Source organism: Arvicanthis niloticus, chromosome 26 (genome assembly GCF_011762505.2).
Source record: "Arvicanthis niloticus isolate mArvNil1 chromosome 26, mArvNil1.pat.X, whole genome shotgun sequence".
Lineage (NCBI taxonomy): Eukaryota > Metazoa > Chordata > Mammalia > Rodentia > Muridae > Arvicanthis > Arvicanthis niloticus.
The window spans coordinates 27,123,290-27,140,595 of record NC_133434.1 but is presented as its reverse complement, the minus strand read 5'-3'; the positions used below and the strand labels follow the sequence as shown (position 1 = coordinate 27,140,595).

The window sequence follows — 17,306 nt, the reverse complement described above, 5'->3', positions numbered from 1 at the left end:
CAGAAGCAAAGATCAGATCAGCCTGGACGGGGTCAGCATGTGGAGTCAAATATCTCAATGCTAGATTCTACCAGTATACACCAGAATACACACGGCCCAAAGCTCTCAACGACTTCATTTGATAAAGCGGACAATTATGGAAATTATGTTAAGAATGAGAACACCACAGCTGACTTACAAATCAAATAATGCCTGGGTGACATTTTAAAACTTGACCACAATAGTAAAAACTTAGTTTTATCTGTCAAGATGTCTCCATGCTTGCTCTCTCTAACTAGTACTCTCCTTCTTTCCAGTAAAGTGCAATCTGGAGCTTGATTTCAACTACCTGATACACTGTAGGAGTCTGAACTGACATATGAATCACACAGGATTAAGTTATACTCAGCACAGTAAACTCCACTAAGTCTTTTGTTTGTTTGTTTTTAATCTTGGGGTAATACTTCATTCATCTGACATCGATATTAAGTATTACATCTGTTTTGGCAGACAGTCCAGAGGAAGGGAAGCTGAAATCCATTTCCTCCCAGAATTCTGTTCCAATTTTTCATTTTATTTATAAAAATTGAATTAAATGACATAATCTAATTATATCTTATATTATCTTAATATATCTTTATATACCAGATGAGTCCAAAGGATTCAGTAATGAACGATCCTTTCTAAAGGTCTGATTATTAATTTTTCTAAACCCTTAACACTAACAAAAGGGCTCTGAGACACAGGGGACCGATAAGAAGTCACAGTCCTCAACCAGTCAACAACTGGAGTCTTCCCAACAGTGACAGGAACTGGTCTTTCAATCTCTCCCTTATGGCCTTACTTGTGAAGTCATATCATCTGCCAGGCTACAGTGGTGTCTGAGTGGTAGAGCAAGGGATGAATGATGTGGCAAACAGAAAGTTCTGCGCTCTCCTTAGAACACCTGCTGTCTGGGGTCTCCTCCTTCCAGTCTACTCACAGAAGTTTTGATTTCTCTGCTATTTGGAATCCCACAAGCCCATGGACCCTATTTTCTGAGCAATTATTTTCAAGAGCTGCTAAAACTTTCTGTTTGGCCTAGTCAGCACACATGTACATTAACAAAGGAGGACAAACCTGCTGCCAATTATTTTCTAGATTTGACACTAAGTAAAAAAAGCACAAGTGCCAAAACTACCATCACCACCACCAAAAACCAAACAGAAGAGTGAAACTGTATCAAACTATAAAGTATAGCAATCAACTAAATAAAAAGGGGAAAATAAAAAACAGGAGGAAATATCTGCACATTATAGATCTGAGAAGGGGTTAATATCCATGATATATATATAAGGAACTCAATAGAAAACAAAAGCAATAAATGAAAAATTTTTTTAATTAATTTGTGACAATCTCCAAAGTCACAAACAGCCACAGGGTATATGTGAAGGTGTCCATCCCTTATCCCAAGGGGAGTACAAACAAAACCATAACAAAATAACACCCACCATATATTAGGACTATCAAGAAAAGCATAACACTAACCAAGGTCTGCTGCAGATGTGGGGAAAAAGGATCTTTGTGCACTTCGAGTCATAAGTCATTTTATAAATTGGTACAGCTATTACAGCAATTTGTATAAAGGTTCCCCTAAACTAAAACCAGAACTCAGGTGAACCAGGAATTCCACGTCTGGGTCTACACTTACCAAAGGAGACAAAATATCTATCTCAAAGAGGTATGCTGGTGACAGATATCCCATGTTCATTGAAAGATTAGTAGAAATAGCCAAGACATGGAAACAACATGTGTGTGGCACTAGGTGAATGGATAATGTTTATTTGTAATTTTCAGTTGTAAAAGAGAAAGAAATCCTGCCACCTGAGAGCTAATGCTTATGAAACTGGTTACAGAAAGGCAGATACTATATGTGGAATGCAGACTGCTACTATCCACTGATTACATTAAATATTGCAAGTGATTAGTAAGAAAGCTGAACTCATAGAAATACAACAGTGTATTCAGAAACTAGAGAATGGATGAAATAGGGAGATGGAGGCCAAAGAATCCAAGCTTTAAATGCCTGATATATAGCATGGTGAACTACAGATAATACTGTATCACATGCTTGAAATATGCTGACATTTACCACACTCTTACCAACATACACACTAACTCTACGTGATAGGTATGTAAACCATGTTTTGTTTTCATATTATTACACAAAGTTCATTATTTTTAATTATGTATTTGTATCTGGATTTGTGTATGTGAGTACAGGTGCCAAGGGAGGCTAGAGGCATTAGATCCAAACCCCTTAGAGGTGGAGTTATAAGTGGTTGTGAGCCACCTGACATGGGTGTTGAATTCCAGCCCTGTATCAACTACCTATTTTGAGCCTGGTAATAATTTTCAACATGTATCTTTTTCAAAACATCATACTCTACACCCTAACTATATACAAATTCATGTCAATACACTCAGTAAAGCTAGAAAAACAGAACAGTCTTTAAGTCAGTGTCCTTACATAAAGCTACGATCATTTATTCATTCATTGTCAACATGTTTACTACATCAGATGAAAAAGAACCCTACTCAAATCTGGATGAGGTAGGAAAAATGGTGGGAGGGGAAGTACTCAGCAGAAGACTGGGAGAAAACAGCTAAACAGGAGAGAAAGGAGGAGAGGTCGTGAAAATGGAAGGGAAAGAATGCTTTGGGAAAGCTAATTATAAGCATGAGGTTCTAGACCATTCAATTTTAAAATTTAGATGATTTTCTAGACAGATACCACATACCAAAGTTAAATTAAGATCAGGTAAACTATCTAAACAGTTTCATAACTCTAAGGAAATATAAGTAGTCATCAAAAACCTCCCAACCAAAAAAAGCCCAAGCCCAGATAGTTTTAGTACAGAATTCTAGCAGACCTTCAAAGAAGAGCTAATACCAATAATCCTTAAACTATTCTATAACATAGAAACAGGAAGAATACTATCTAATTCATTCTATGAAGCCACAGTTACTCTGATACCTAAACTACACAAAGTCTCAACAAAGAAAGAGAACTTCAGACCAATCTTGCTTATGAATATTGATGCAGAAATACTCAATATAATTCATGCAAACCAAATCCAAGAACACATCAAAACCATCATTTACCACGATCAGGTAGGCTTCATCCCAGGGATGTACGGATGGTTGAATATATGAAAATCCATCAATGCAATACAATATATAAACAAACTCAAGGAAAAAAAAAGCCACACGATCATCTTATTAGATTCTGGAAAAGCCTTTGACAAAAAACACCCTTTCATGTTAAAAGTCTTGGAGAGATCAGGAATTCATGGCACATGTCTAAACACAATAAAAGCAATATACTGCAAACCAACAGCCAACATCAATTAAATGAAGAGAAACTAGAAGCAATCCCACTAAAATCTGGGACAAGACAAGGTTGCCTATGCTCTCCCTATCTATTTAATATAGTACTTGAAGTCCGAGCTAGAGCAATTAGACAACAAAAGGAGATCAAGGGGATACAAATTGGAAAGGAAGAAGTCAAAGTATAACTATTTGCAGATGATGTGATAGTATACATAAGTGACCCCCAAAATTCTACCAGAGAACTCATACAGCTGATAAACTTCAGCAAAGTGGCTGGATATAAAATTAACTCAAACAAATCAGCAGCCTTCCTGAATACAAATGATAAAGAGACTGAGAAAGAAATTGGGAAAATAACACTTTTCACAATAGCCACAAATAGTATAAAATATCTTGGTGTAACTCTGACCAAGTAAGTAAAAGATCTGTATGACAAGAACTTCAAATCCCTGAAAAAAGAAATTGAAGACCTCAGAAGATAGAAAGATCTCCCATGCTTGTGGGTTAGCAGGATTAATATAGTAAAAAATGGCCATCTTGCCAAAAGCAATCTACAGACTCAATGCAATCCTCATCAAAATTCCAACACAATTCTTCACAGGCATGGAAAGAGTAATTCTCAACTTCATCTGGAAAAACAAAAAACCCAGGATAGCCAAAACAATTCTCAACAATAGAAGAATGTCTACAGGGGTGGGGGATGGAATCACTATCCCTGACCTCAAGCTGTACTACAAAATAGTGATAAAAACAGACAGGTTGATCAATGGAATAGAATTGAAGACCCAGAAGTAAACCCATACACCTATGGAGACTTGATCTTTGACAAGGAAGCCAAAAACATACAGTGGCAAAAAGAAAGCACCTTCAATAAATGGTGCTGGTCTAACTGGCAGTCTGTAAAATAGATCCATATTTATCACCCTGCACAAAGCTCAAATCCAAGTGGATCAAGGACCTCAACATAAAACTAGACACACTGAATCTAATAGAAGAGAAAGTGGGAAAGAGCCTCAAACTTGTTGGCACAGGGGGAAATTTCCTGATCAGAACACCAATGACTCAGGCTCTAAAACCAACAATTGATAAATGGGACTTCATGAAATTGGAAAGCTTCTGTAAGGCAAAAGACATCATCAATAGGACAAATCAGATTGGGAAAACACCTTCACTACCCTACATCTGATAGAGGGCTAATACCCAAAATATATAAAGAACTCAAGAAATTAACCTCCAAAAAATTCAAATAACCCAATTAAAAATGGGTTACAGAGTTAAACAGAGAATTCACAATAGAAGAATATGTAATGGCTGAGAAGCACTTAAAGAAATGTTCAAAGTCCTTAGTCATCAGAGAAATGCAAATCAAAATGACTCTGAGATTCCACCTCACACCAACCGGAATGGCTAAGATTAAAAAAACTAACGTGAAAGCACACGCTGGTGAGGATGTCAAGAAAGGGGAACACTCCTCCAATTGCTGGTGGGAATGCAAACTGGTACAACCTCTCCGGAAATCAATCTGGTGATTCCTCAGAAATCATTAATATTTCTACTGAAGACCCGGCTATACCACTCTTGGGCATATACCCAAAAGATGTCCCACTATATCACAAGGACATGTGCTCCACCATGTTCATAACACCCTTATTTGTAATAGTCAGAAGCTGGAAACAACCCAGATGTCCCTCAAAGGAAGAATGAATACAGAAGAAGAGAGCCTGGTATGCTGGCACATGCTTACAATTTCAACATTGGGAGAGAAGCAGAAAGATTAAGAGTTCAAGATCATCCCATCCTCAACTACATAGTGAATTTCAGGCCAGTTAGAGCCATGACTCACTCCTCCCTCCCTCCCTCCATGTTATCTATCAATCCATTCAATGATCATCCATATAAATAGATCCATATAGCTGGGCGGTGGTGGCGCACGCCTTTAATCCCAGCACTTGGGAGGCAGAGGCAGGCGGATTTCTGAGTTCAAGGCCAGCCTGGTCTACAGAGTGAGTTCCAGGACAGCCAGAACTACACAGAGAAACCCTGTCTCGAAAAAACAAAAACAAAAAAAATCCATATATATATATATGGATAAATATTTATTTATTTATTTATTTATTTATTTTAAGGAAATTATTATTTAGTAAATAAAGAAGAATAGGTTGCAGACATAAAATGGTCAGTAACAAGTCTGTGATTTTTTTTCAGGAGGCAGGGTCTAACTATGTAGTCTAGGCTGCTCTGGAACTCATGTTCTTCTAGCTCTGCTTCCTAAGTGCTGGAATCACAGGTGCACTAGCACATCTTACTTACAAAATAGTTCTCTGCTCCTTTGGGGGTTAAAAAGAAGAAGAGTTTAAGCTCACATACACCCATGCTTTTAAGACAAGTCTCAACTTCTCAAAAGTGATGCTTGGTTTGTTTCCCACAAAGTTGTATTTTTTAAACATCTTTAAGCCTCACAGCCATGTTTCAATGATGCCACCTTACTTCCTTGATTCTAGTTCTCATGGAGCTGCAATCATTCTCCCTCTCGATTATAGTGTAACTCCTACAATAACATGTGCATGCCATTCCCAGCATTCCCCAACAGGGAACAACTGAGTATGTACATCCTTCTAATAATATGGCTGGCAACAGTTCTTTGTGTGCTTGAAACCACCCAAAAAGGGGTTTATTTCTAGCAACTGACTACTGAATGAATGACAGGCTGAGGTGAAGATCCTTCATTGCATGATATGTGAGTCTACCTTTGCATTCAGCAAGGCATCAATGAAATCTGTTGTTGTCAACAGGACAGAATCCAGACCATCCAGGCACTCTAGGAGACTGGATGAAGGGTACAATTTTCTACCAACATCTAAACAACACTATCAATGTAAAATCAAACTCCTTGGGTTCACCCAAAACCAAACATCCTTTTGCTTCATGTAATAATTTCCTGCTGCAAAACCTCCCTAGTTATAAAACAACTATTCTTAAGCATCTCCTTGTAACCTCTCACCTAGCCATGGCAGGTTTTTTTTTTTTAATGATGAGCTAAAACATTCTATGAATTGGAGTATCACAAAATGGCATGGAAGAAAAGAAGTTCTAGTCACAATAAAAACTAAAAGTCATCCATTCTTTGCACTGCAGTAACATTCCTAAATGCATTACTCAAGACAATGTAGAATGAGATCTATATGTGGCTTTCTAGTCTGTCGTCAATAAAGAACAAGAACAAATACAAAGGAGCTCTTCTCCTCGTGCTTCTCTTCTGTTTACCTACTCCAGTCTGGAGGGGGAGGAATGGTTCTGGATCTGATAACATTTCATCATCGAGATTAAGCCTGAGGTGCTAAGATTATTTCATTGTCTTTTTAAGTAATGGACTCATTAGTTCTTGTGGATATTGATTAGTACAGGAAAATACATTACATACTAATTAATAAGACTGTCTCAGTAAAAGGGAAATGATGCATAAGGTTAATTTGATCTTATAAGTGATTTTATTAATGAAAATGGTTTTATATGAAGTTTCACATACTGTAGTGCATGAACAAAATTCAGTATAAGAACAGGCCTATTTGATAGCGCTATAATTTCTTTACAAAAAGAAATTTCTACTGGTTAAAAAAATAGGCATAGGAAAGGATGTCTCTTGCAATTAATACAAAATTTAACTTAGGGCAGAATCACTTAAAAATTCAACTCTGCTGTTCTCCCTCCCTCCCTCCCTCCCTCCCTCCCTCCCTCCTTCCCTCCCTCCCTCCCTCCCTCCTTCCCTCCCTCCCTCCCTCCCTCCCTCCCTCTTTCTCCCCCCTCTCTCCCTCTCCCCCCTCCCTCCCCCCTCCTCTCACCAGGGATGCTCAGTGGAAGAATGCTCACCTAGTATGTACAAAGCCCTGGGCTAGATCCCAGAGCCAAAGAACTTCATTCTGGAGGATACAGACCCCAGGATGTGCGCCATAGCTGTATCTACATTTAGCATCACTCTACAGTTTTCTTCATATAGTAAATTCTTTTCATAATCTTGACTTTTCCCCCCCAGTTCCATCTTGGGGGATTTTACTTAGATAACATCATTTATATATGTAATGCAAAGGGCTTATTACTATGTTTTTTAAAAACATTAAAAATTTTAAAGGTGCCCCAGTTTGTAAGGTCAACTTAAATGGAAGAGACATACAGCATGAAACTCACCTGGAGCAATAAACTGTTTAACATTGGTGAATCTAGACTTGTCAACCACACTGGCCATGAAGCAGCCCTTGGGCACAGTCCATTCATTAGGTCTGATGTTTCTGTCCCTGTCTTCTGCTGTCTCATATACCTCTATGTGAGGGGGTTTCTCAGTTAGATTCTTGCTGTAATGACTTAGCCCATACTGTGCAATCTGGATTGGGTAGAAATAGCCTTGAGGCCCCCATTGTGTAGATAATGGCACACCTACAAAAAACAAACAACAGATCACTAAACCCAGACTCGGAGGAGTCATTCTCAGAACCACTCTTCACTGTTGCACTTCTGGGGAATGTTTTAGGGTCATCTCCAACTCTGAAGCTTTTGTCGGCTTTAATGCTGTTTTGTTCTATTGATCAAGCTCAATTCTTACTCTGATTGTACATTATTCTATGTCTTTGTAATCACTTATTTTTAAAAAGATTATGGACTGACCTTTTACTAAGTAATAAAACATTTAATGTTGGGGAATTACACTTGGAGAAAGAATTCAGGTGCTAGAAAGCTTACCAGTAGCCTGGGTCTCCCTGCCCACCTAGTCCCTGTTTCAGCACAGTTTTTATTGCTACACATATGTGTTTCTGTGTTAGTAGGGACTGAACTCTAGGCAAACACTGCATCACTAAGCCACATCCCTGGCCTAGTACCTATGTTGTTTTGAAGCACAATTTCTGGAGCTTGGTACCTTGACCTCACTAATGAGACTCTGAGGCAGGTTAATAGAATAACCCTATTTATTCAGTCTGGTGTTACTGCTACCTTCACCTCACACCAACTAGAAAGCTTCAATAGGTTTACACTTTGCCTGTTCCTTCTTGCTGAGACAGAGCAACAATGGAAGTCCTCTTCTCATTGTGCTATACAGTGGTCCTGTAACTAACATCTTAGTCCTTAACATAATCAAGCTAGAAAAATCCAGGTACAGCAAATAGATACCAACCTTCAACTCCACTTATACACTTGACTCTGTCTCGAACTTCCACATTGTATCCTTCAAAGGACATAAACACACCATCAGGGTGGTAAGGTGACCTCTGTGCATAGACTTTGGAATAGCTATGAGAGAATTCAAATCGGTCATAGCCATCATACTGGACCAGCTTTCCATAAACATCAAAGTATTTCTCTACCCAAGTGAATGGAAGAAAGACTTCATTCCCCTCTCGTCTCCCTTTGATTGTGTGTTCATCATTTATGAGACAGTCAATCTCTTCATATTTGAGCCCTAACACTTTGCTTCCCCCGTTGCTATTGAAGCCCCCAACAACAGGGGGTGCCTTCTGTTGTTCCTGAGGAAAGGCCTCCTCTGACTGCTGCTTGGCATAGTGGTTACTTTCAGATGCTGCTGATCTTTTTTCTAATCCATCCGCTCTGAATCCACTACTTAAGTGACGAGGAAACTGGATTGCTTTGTCGCTGGAACACTTATTCCACAAAAGTACTGTGACCAAAGTGAATAGCGCACAGATGATAATCAAAGTCTTATAGTTGACCCGAGCTGCCAAACAACGCATATTCAGACCATACCTATGGAGGCAAGAAGAAAATCATGCAGAGTTGTTACTGACATTTCATAGGTAAGTTCACTTAAAATATATTTATTCAATTTGCACATCAGGACATTTTATCAAATGTATGTAGTCTCATGTTTAAAATTATGAACTCAAACTTTTCCGCATAGGCAAAGATAAGAGGCAAACTTCTCAGCACAAACCTAAAGCAGAAATGTCCAAATTTCTTTTTTTGCTCCTCTGGTACCTCAGCAATTTTTACTATGCCCCCGAACTTAAAAGAACACCTTATAGATGGGCAGCGGTGGCACAAACCTTTAATCTCAGCACTCGAAAGGTAGAAGCAGGTGAATCTCTATGAGTTCAAGGCCAGCCTAGTTTACAGAGTAAGTTCCAGGACAGCCAGAGTTACAGATAGAAACCCTGTCTTAAAAGAAACATCTTACAGTTCTATTTTTAAAATAATTAAGAGCAAAGAACTGGTCTTAGCCTGCCACTGACCATTCCCCTTCAGTCTGTTTTGAGCTTCCCTTCCTCCCTTAACATGTTAGCAGGCATTGCAGTCCTCGATTGCAAGGTTCCTTATCTCTGTTCATTTCTGAGTGATCTCACCCAGGCCTCATGCCTTAATAGGAACTTGCATGCTGACTATCCCCAAATTCTCTATCTAAGCTAGATTTCCTTCGTAACTACAGATACATATATACCCAAGAGCCAACCCAAGTACCTAGCATCTTTAGTTAGAAGACAAATAAGCTTCTTCACTACTGTCATAATGATAAGCTGTGGTCATTTTTCACCTGCAGCACTTTAGCACTGGCCAAATTGGCCCCCTCCTACCCGTGCCTATTACACCCCCAAGTCTATTCTCCATATAGCAGTCAGAATACTTTCCCAGGGGAACATGAGAAATTCTGTGTTAGTTCTTTGTGTGATGTATGGAACACCTGAGATTGCTCAGAGTAAACGATGTAAAAGCATAGTCTATGTTTGCCATAGTTGCTCTGTAATTTAATATGCAGTATGATTCCACAATTACTTATTTTGTTTGTAATCTCCTCATGTCCCACAATACACCTTTTAAGGAGGATAAAGGGAATAAATGCCCAAATAAAAATAATTTATGAAAAATTAAATGATTAATGATTAAAATTACATAATGAATTTCAGTTAAGAAAGTTAATTGTGAACATATATAATCCGCTAATTTCTTCCAATTCCAAGAGAAGCTCAACTTTAGACCCTGAATGCCTACAATCAATTATTTAACTCCAATATTTTTTAAGGTTTATTTTTAATTGCTTGTAAGTGTATATGTCTCTGTGTGGATATGTGCACATGAGTGTGGGTACCTACAGAGGCCAGAGTCCCTGGTTCCCTGTAGCTGGAGTTACAGGTGGTTGTGAGCCATCCAATATAGGTTCTACGAACTGTCCTCTGGAAGTGTGCATGTCCACTGAGCCATCTCTCCAGGCCTTTTGCTCCCACTCTTAAACAGTTTGGCAGGATGCAGGTTGTGTTCAGATTAGCTTCAAAGTCTTAGGGAAGAACTGCACGGTCTTAAAATAGTAAGGGTTACTGGTAAAGTTTGAGTGCAGTCTAATAGCTGTCATTATGAACGACTTCATTAAGGAGCTTTTGTTCATCTCATGAATTCCAGTTTTCAAGAGATGGCATGCTGGCTGATTATTTCTGTACCAGATGTACCCTTTCTATCTGACAGTTTGTCCTCCTGTGGCTTAATGGAAGAGCTGTCTTTGTAGCTCTACATGCTATAGAGTTCCTTTTTACAACTAAAGTTCTCTGTGATTACTTCTTTTTATAGCATTGGCATTTTTCCTGGTTATCTTGTCTATTTTTCCTGACATTAAAGTTTTTCTCACATGCCTGATGACCTCTTATTAGATTCTCTCCATGACTGTGAAGATGGTCTGCTTTTTGGCTAGACTATAGGGATGGAAGGTGGAGAGCGAGCTCTGTGGGTCAGGCAGGTGCTAACAGCAGCACTCTCCTAGTGGGGACAGGAAGACAACAGGCCCTTTAACTGTCAGGACAAACATGGCTTTGGAAGCCTAGCCATTTCCAACTGCTCTACAGAAAGTCTGCCTGTTGTTCACCTGGAATTAAGCCAGTTATCAGCAGTCAAGAGCAGGGCAAGTGAAGTCTAGAGGAGTGAGCAGAAAGTGCAACTGGGCCTTCTAGTACCAAACAAAGGTCTGTTCAACTGTCATCCTCTTAGTCACTTAAATCTATTCTTTTCTGATCTAGACATGTTATTTCAGTGGAACATCAAAAAGGAAAGGAGGCAAAGATGTGTGTGTGTCCTGAAAATATACACAGGACTGGAAAGCTGGGAATGTAATACAAGTTGAGTATCTGAAATGTTTGAGACCAGAAAAGTTTGGCTCTCTCCTGGTCTTTGAATTTCTGCATTCATGTGGTATCTTGGAAATGGGACTCAAATCTAACCACAAAATGTGTGTGTGTGTGTGTGTGTGTGTGTGTGTGTGTGTGTACACATACACACAATACATATATGTATATATAGAGAGACATACATTATGAGAGAAAGCCTGAAAATTAGCTTTATATACTTTATGTTTGTGCACCATGTGCCGTGTGTAGGTATTCTCAGAGACCAGAAGAGAGTCTTGAACGCCCTGGAACTAGAGCTGGTGAATATGTGCTGCTTGATCTGGGTGCCAGAAATCCAAACCAGGTCCTCTGTAGGGGCAGTAACTGATTATAACTACTGAGCCATCTTACCAGCTCCAAATTTTATACAGTATTTTTGATGATTTGGTGCATGAGGAAGTTTCATTACTATTTTCCACTTGTAGCATCAAGTCAGCATTCAGAAAATTTAGATCTGGGAGATAGTTAATATTTCTTCTTGTATTAGAAATACTCATTCTAATAGTGTTTTATCATTTATATCACTACTATGAGAAAATGCATTAAGTGATTTAAACAACAACAAATAGCACAGTGTGGTACGAGCAATCTGTCAAAGGTTATGTTATAAATAAAAGATTTCATTAAGTTGTAATAAAGGCAAATTGAACCAAAACACCCATGTGTTATCATTTATAATAATATATCCACCATGCCAGACATTTTGACCATTAAAACAGAAATATTGAATGCAAGATGGCTCTTGCCACACAAGTTTAATAAAGCCAAGTTTGATCCCTAAAACCCATGATGGAAGGAGAGGACTCCACCAAGTTCTTTTGATTTCCACTCTTACTGCACCAAATATTATGAACCAACCCAAATATCATGAACATACATAATAATAATAAAATTTAAATGCAGAAATACAAGGCTCTTTGCTATATCTTTGAGGAATGTCTTTTCTCCTCTACCTAAATGTGAGTCTGCTCATGGAACAACACCACTCTATGACACACCATATGATGGGAAAACCAAAAGAACATAGTGTAACACATTTTCAATAACCCAAATGCCAAGTCTTATATTTGATACCATTTCTTACTAAAAACAAAAGAAAAGAAAGAAAGAAAAAGAAAATGGTACTTCTTAGAGAATTAGATGATTCTATGTTCATGACAGATAACAAAGAAACTTTCAAAAATCAATGGAATCATAACCTATGGGTCAAAAAAGCTGCAGAAGCTGGGTGTGGTGATAACTGCCTAGAATCCCAGCACTTAGGAGGCTAAAACAAGATTCTGAGTTTGACGCTGGGGTTACACAGCAAGACACTGATCAGAAAAATGTAAGAGGGCATTAGACCAACATTGGAAAAGGATATTGATAACTGTTATATCTGACCAACAGGCATATTATAGACTAAGTTACATATTTATATGTTTAAACAGTCCCACAATTTAAAAAAAAAATAGTGATATGCAGCTAAAAGAATAGTGGTCAGCCCTAAAGTTCCTCTTTCAAATTTATTTGTTAAAAATTCAGAGAATTACATCTGAAGTTAACTAAAACACATGGAGTGAATAATAATCCAAAGTCTCAACACTACTCAAAAAGGATAAAGTCAACCCCCCCCTATAGAAACAAACAACCCACAAACAAACAAACAAACAACCAGTGAAACTAGGAACTAACTTTGAGAACTATACTTCAGAATGGTTCAACAGCCCCAGTCAATGTAGTATTCTACTTCTAGGCTAGTCATGTAGCAGAGAAACAACAGGAAGTGAGCATTACAAAATCCCTCATGAAATGACAACTGCAGGCAGTTTTGAAGATATGCCTGCTATGACCTGTAGATTCATACATTGTGTTTGTTTACTATGTTTTTTTATTAACATATCAAGTAACTTACTTTTCTTATCATTCTTAGGTAACAAGTAGAAGAAAAAGATCAACACATGCCCAAATGGACTGTTTAAACAATTGTTCTCCAGTTACTATGCAGCAAGTAAGGAAGGCACTAACCATGTGCCTAGAGAAAAAAAAATCAATGAGCATCATCAAATAGGTGTCATACTAACACTATGATATGAACACTGTAAGAGAAAGAAGCCTCTAATTCTCTTTTAATTTTTTATGGGGACCAGAAACCCTTCAAGGAGTAATCAGCAGAAAACTGGCTCACATCAGGGATGCGTCTAGACAGGAGACTTGCACTTGTAGTTGCTATTCCCCTGCCTGACATCCTCTTTCCCTAGTATCCACTTGGCCTTCCTTCCTTCCTTCACTTGAGATTAGATGTCAGTTAAAAAGGCCTCAGTGAGCAGTCCATGGACCCACCATGCCCTAGCTCCTTACTCGGTCTGACGCACTTACTTAGATTATTGTCCATCTTCAACCCATTACTTCATTCCCAGTGCCTAAGACCGGATCTTGTCCAAAGGAGGCCTTGATTAAAGATTTGTTAAATGAAAAAGCATTGTTTAAAATGCAAATGAAAACACAGGCATTTAAATCAGCAGCTGTGTTTTCTTTCCTGTATTTGGGTATCTGAAAATCAGAAACCAAACAGAAATGAGTGTAAGTGACATAACAGAATACACTAGATGTATCTTGGCCAACTCTTTAAAACAAATTTGCAATTTAATTACTACTATTTACTGCGTGATAAACTGAAAACTTAAATTATACAGTCAATTGGTTAAATCTTCAGTATGGATTTAACTTTAAAAAACCTAGTATTTTGGGTGATTAATACTCTTCTAGAAGTGTAAACAAGTATACTCTAGAAATGACTCACACTAGACAAAAGTAAACTCTGCTAGCTCATTCAATCTTTTAGTATCAAAGTGAACATGATCTCTGACACAGTGGCTCGTAATGCTTCAAATAAGATCACAGTCCTAATGCAGACCAGTGGTACACGTTGTCATCCTGTCACTTGGAAGGCTACAGATGAGCAAGAGTTCCAGGCTAGTGTGGGCTACACAGCAAGACTCACATGTATCTGCCTGATTCTATACATGGCGAGCCTTAAGTTTTGTGATGTTGTCACTGAAGACATGATTTGTGGCTCACACAGCTGAGATTGAGAAGGGATCTGAACACTGGCTGTCAGATTGTGAGGTCTGTATTCTTGCTGTGTCACAGAGATCTCTGAGCAGATACACATTACTGCCTTTCAGAAACTGGACGATCCCCTGACAGTCAACTAAATTTGGATGTTTACAGGTTTTTCTTTTTTCTACTTCTTTTTCTTTCTTTTCTTTCTCTTTCCTTTTTTTTATGAGACTGTGTAACCCTGGATGACTTGGACTCATTATATAGACCAAGCTGGCCTCAAATTCACAGAGATATGCTTGTCTCTACCCCAGGAGTAAACTAAGGATTAAAGGCATGTGCTATCACACCCACCCAGCTCCTTTTAGACAAGGTTGAATTCTGTCCCCAAATCAACTCTTCATGTACATACAAATACAATTTGACTGTAAGAACAACCTAAGGCAAGTCTCTATATTGGCATATTTGCTTGTTTGTTTTCTTGCTTGGTTGCATGATAAAGGTGTTTATTTTTTAAAGATAATTTTAATACAGAAAAAATTTCACCAGAATAGGCTTGTCTCATTATTAAACATAGCAAGTGTTAAAGAATACTGTTTGAATTATAATCAAGTAATCTTCCATCTTTTTCCTACAGTGTTTACCTCTGGTCTCTCTAGAATATAACTTCTATATAGTACATCTTTTTACTCTTTACTTCAAATATTTTACATCTCTTTTCATTTACATTTTGGGAAAGCTTCTTAAATTTGTATTCTATATCATGAATTCAATTTTCAAATGTGTTCTCTATTCTGGTGCAGTTTAATTTGGCTACTGCATAATTCAAATTCAACTCTATTCCTTACTCTAATGCCTTTAAAAACAGTTTCCATCCTATTGTCCTTATTTTATCTACACCCTTTTAATTTATGTCTTTCTATTAGCTAGTATTCTTTTTTCATCTTAGCCTTACTGCCTTGGGAATTCATTTTCAATATCTATGATCTCCACAATTTTTCTCCTTTTTTATTGGTTATTTTATTTATTTACATTCCAAATGTTATCCCCGTCCCAGTTCCCCCTCTGCAAACCCTGTATCCCCGGCCCCCGCTTCTATGAGGGTACTCCCCCTCCCACTCACTCCCACTCACCACCTTAGCATTCCCCTAAGCTGGGGCATCTAGTCTCCACAGGACCAAGGGCCTCCCTTCCTGTTGATGCTCCGTATGCAGCTGGGGCTGCACATGGCTCCCTCCATGTGTACTCTTTGGTTGGTTTAGTCCCTAGGAGCTCTGGGGGAGGGGGGGTCTAGTTGGTTATTATTGTTCTTTCTATGGAGCTGCAAACCCCTTCAGCTCCTTCAGTCCTTCCCTTAACTCCTCCATTGGGGTACCCGTGCAGTCTGATGGTTGGCTGTTAGTAGCTGCATCTGTATCAATCAGGCTCTGGCAGAGCCTTCTCACAGAATACCAGGCTCCTGTCAGCAAGTGCTTTTTGGCATCAGCAATAGTATCTGGGTTTGGTGTCTGCAGATGGGATAGATCCCTAGATGGGGCAGTCTCTGGATGGATTTTCCTTCAGTCTTTGCTCCACTCTTTGTCCCTGCATTTCCTTTAGACAGAAGCAATTTGGGTTAATGTTTTTGAGGAGTGGGTGGTCCCATCCCTCAACCGGGGACCGTGCCTAACCATTGGATATGGTCTTTACAGATTCCCTTTGTTGGGTATTTCGGCTAATATCCTTTTTGGGTCCTGGGAACCTCTTGCTTCCCTGGCATCTGGGACTTCCTAGTGGCTACCCCTTGTTCCCCATCCCCCACTGCTACACACGTCCATTCAATTTCCTGACCCTCTGTACTTCTCCCCATCTCCTCCCACATCTGATCCTGCCCCCTTTTCTCCTTCCCCCTCCTCTCTCCCTCTCAGGTCTCTCTACCTCTACCTCCCGTGATTATTTTGTTTCCCCTTCTAAGTAAGACTGAAGCATCCACATTTTGTTCTTGCTTCTTCTTGAGCTTTATATGGTCTGTGAGTTGTATCGTGGGTATTAGGAGCTTTTTGCCTAATATGCACTTATCAGTGAGTACATATGTAAGCCTAAGAAATGCTTTCCAGCAGGTGGTGATGGTGCATGTCTTTAATCTCAACACTGGGGGGTAAGGGGGGGCAGAGGAAGGTGGACCTCTGAGTTTGAGGCTAGTCTGGTCCACAGAACAAGTTCCAGGATAGAGAAACCCTGTCTCAAAAAACAAAAACAAATTAGATAGATAGAGAGGGGAAGAAGAAATGCTTTCTAAAATTTCTGTGAAGTAAACTCTTATATGGAGTATATGCTTTTATTGATATGGAGAAATCAAGGTAGAACTGAGCTGGAAAAAGGAGCTACACAGTCTCCTAGGGGAGAAAACACATCAGTGAACTTACCTAGCTGTGAATCCTGTGAACTACAAGAGCAACTTGCCAGGTAAGATGTACCCATCTATCTATATCACTACTGTTTGGAAGGTACCAACTGCACCCTGATTAGATTTGAGACCTATCTCATAGGATGGAATCCATGTCTGGTACTGTAAACCTGGTTAAAAACCTATGGTAGGAGAGACCCTAGGCCCTAGGGGATAAGCTGAATACTGTTGCTCAGCTAAACTAACACTGTGTCAATTTTGAATATTGATTTTATACCTAGAGATCACTGCTATTCTTGGCCCTAATCAGAGAAGGCTATTTTCAGGGAATGTGATGTAGAATCATGGCTGTATATGGTGCTGGTAAGTGATGGGTCAGT

The 17,306-nt window shown here is 38.9% G+C and overlaps 1 protein-coding gene across 2 annotated transcripts in view; it reads right to left on the bottom strand.

Moving 5' to 3' along the window:
• Positions 1 to 17,306, bottom strand: part of Glce (glucuronic acid epimerase) — a 72,733-nt gene that overhangs the window by 4,875 nt on the left and 50,552 nt on the right. For both annotated transcript variants that reach the window (XM_076925339.1, XM_076925338.1), the window contains 2 exons: positions 8,513 to 9,099; positions 7,534 to 7,779 (listed from right to left, as the gene is read on the bottom strand). In XM_076925339.1, coding sequence (XP_076781454.1) covers positions 7,534 to 7,779; positions 8,513 to 9,086 — 820 coding nt within the window. In that variant the 5' untranslated portion in view covers positions 9,087 to 9,099. The remainder of the gene's footprint in view (positions 1 to 7,533; positions 7,780 to 8,512; positions 9,100 to 17,306) is intronic.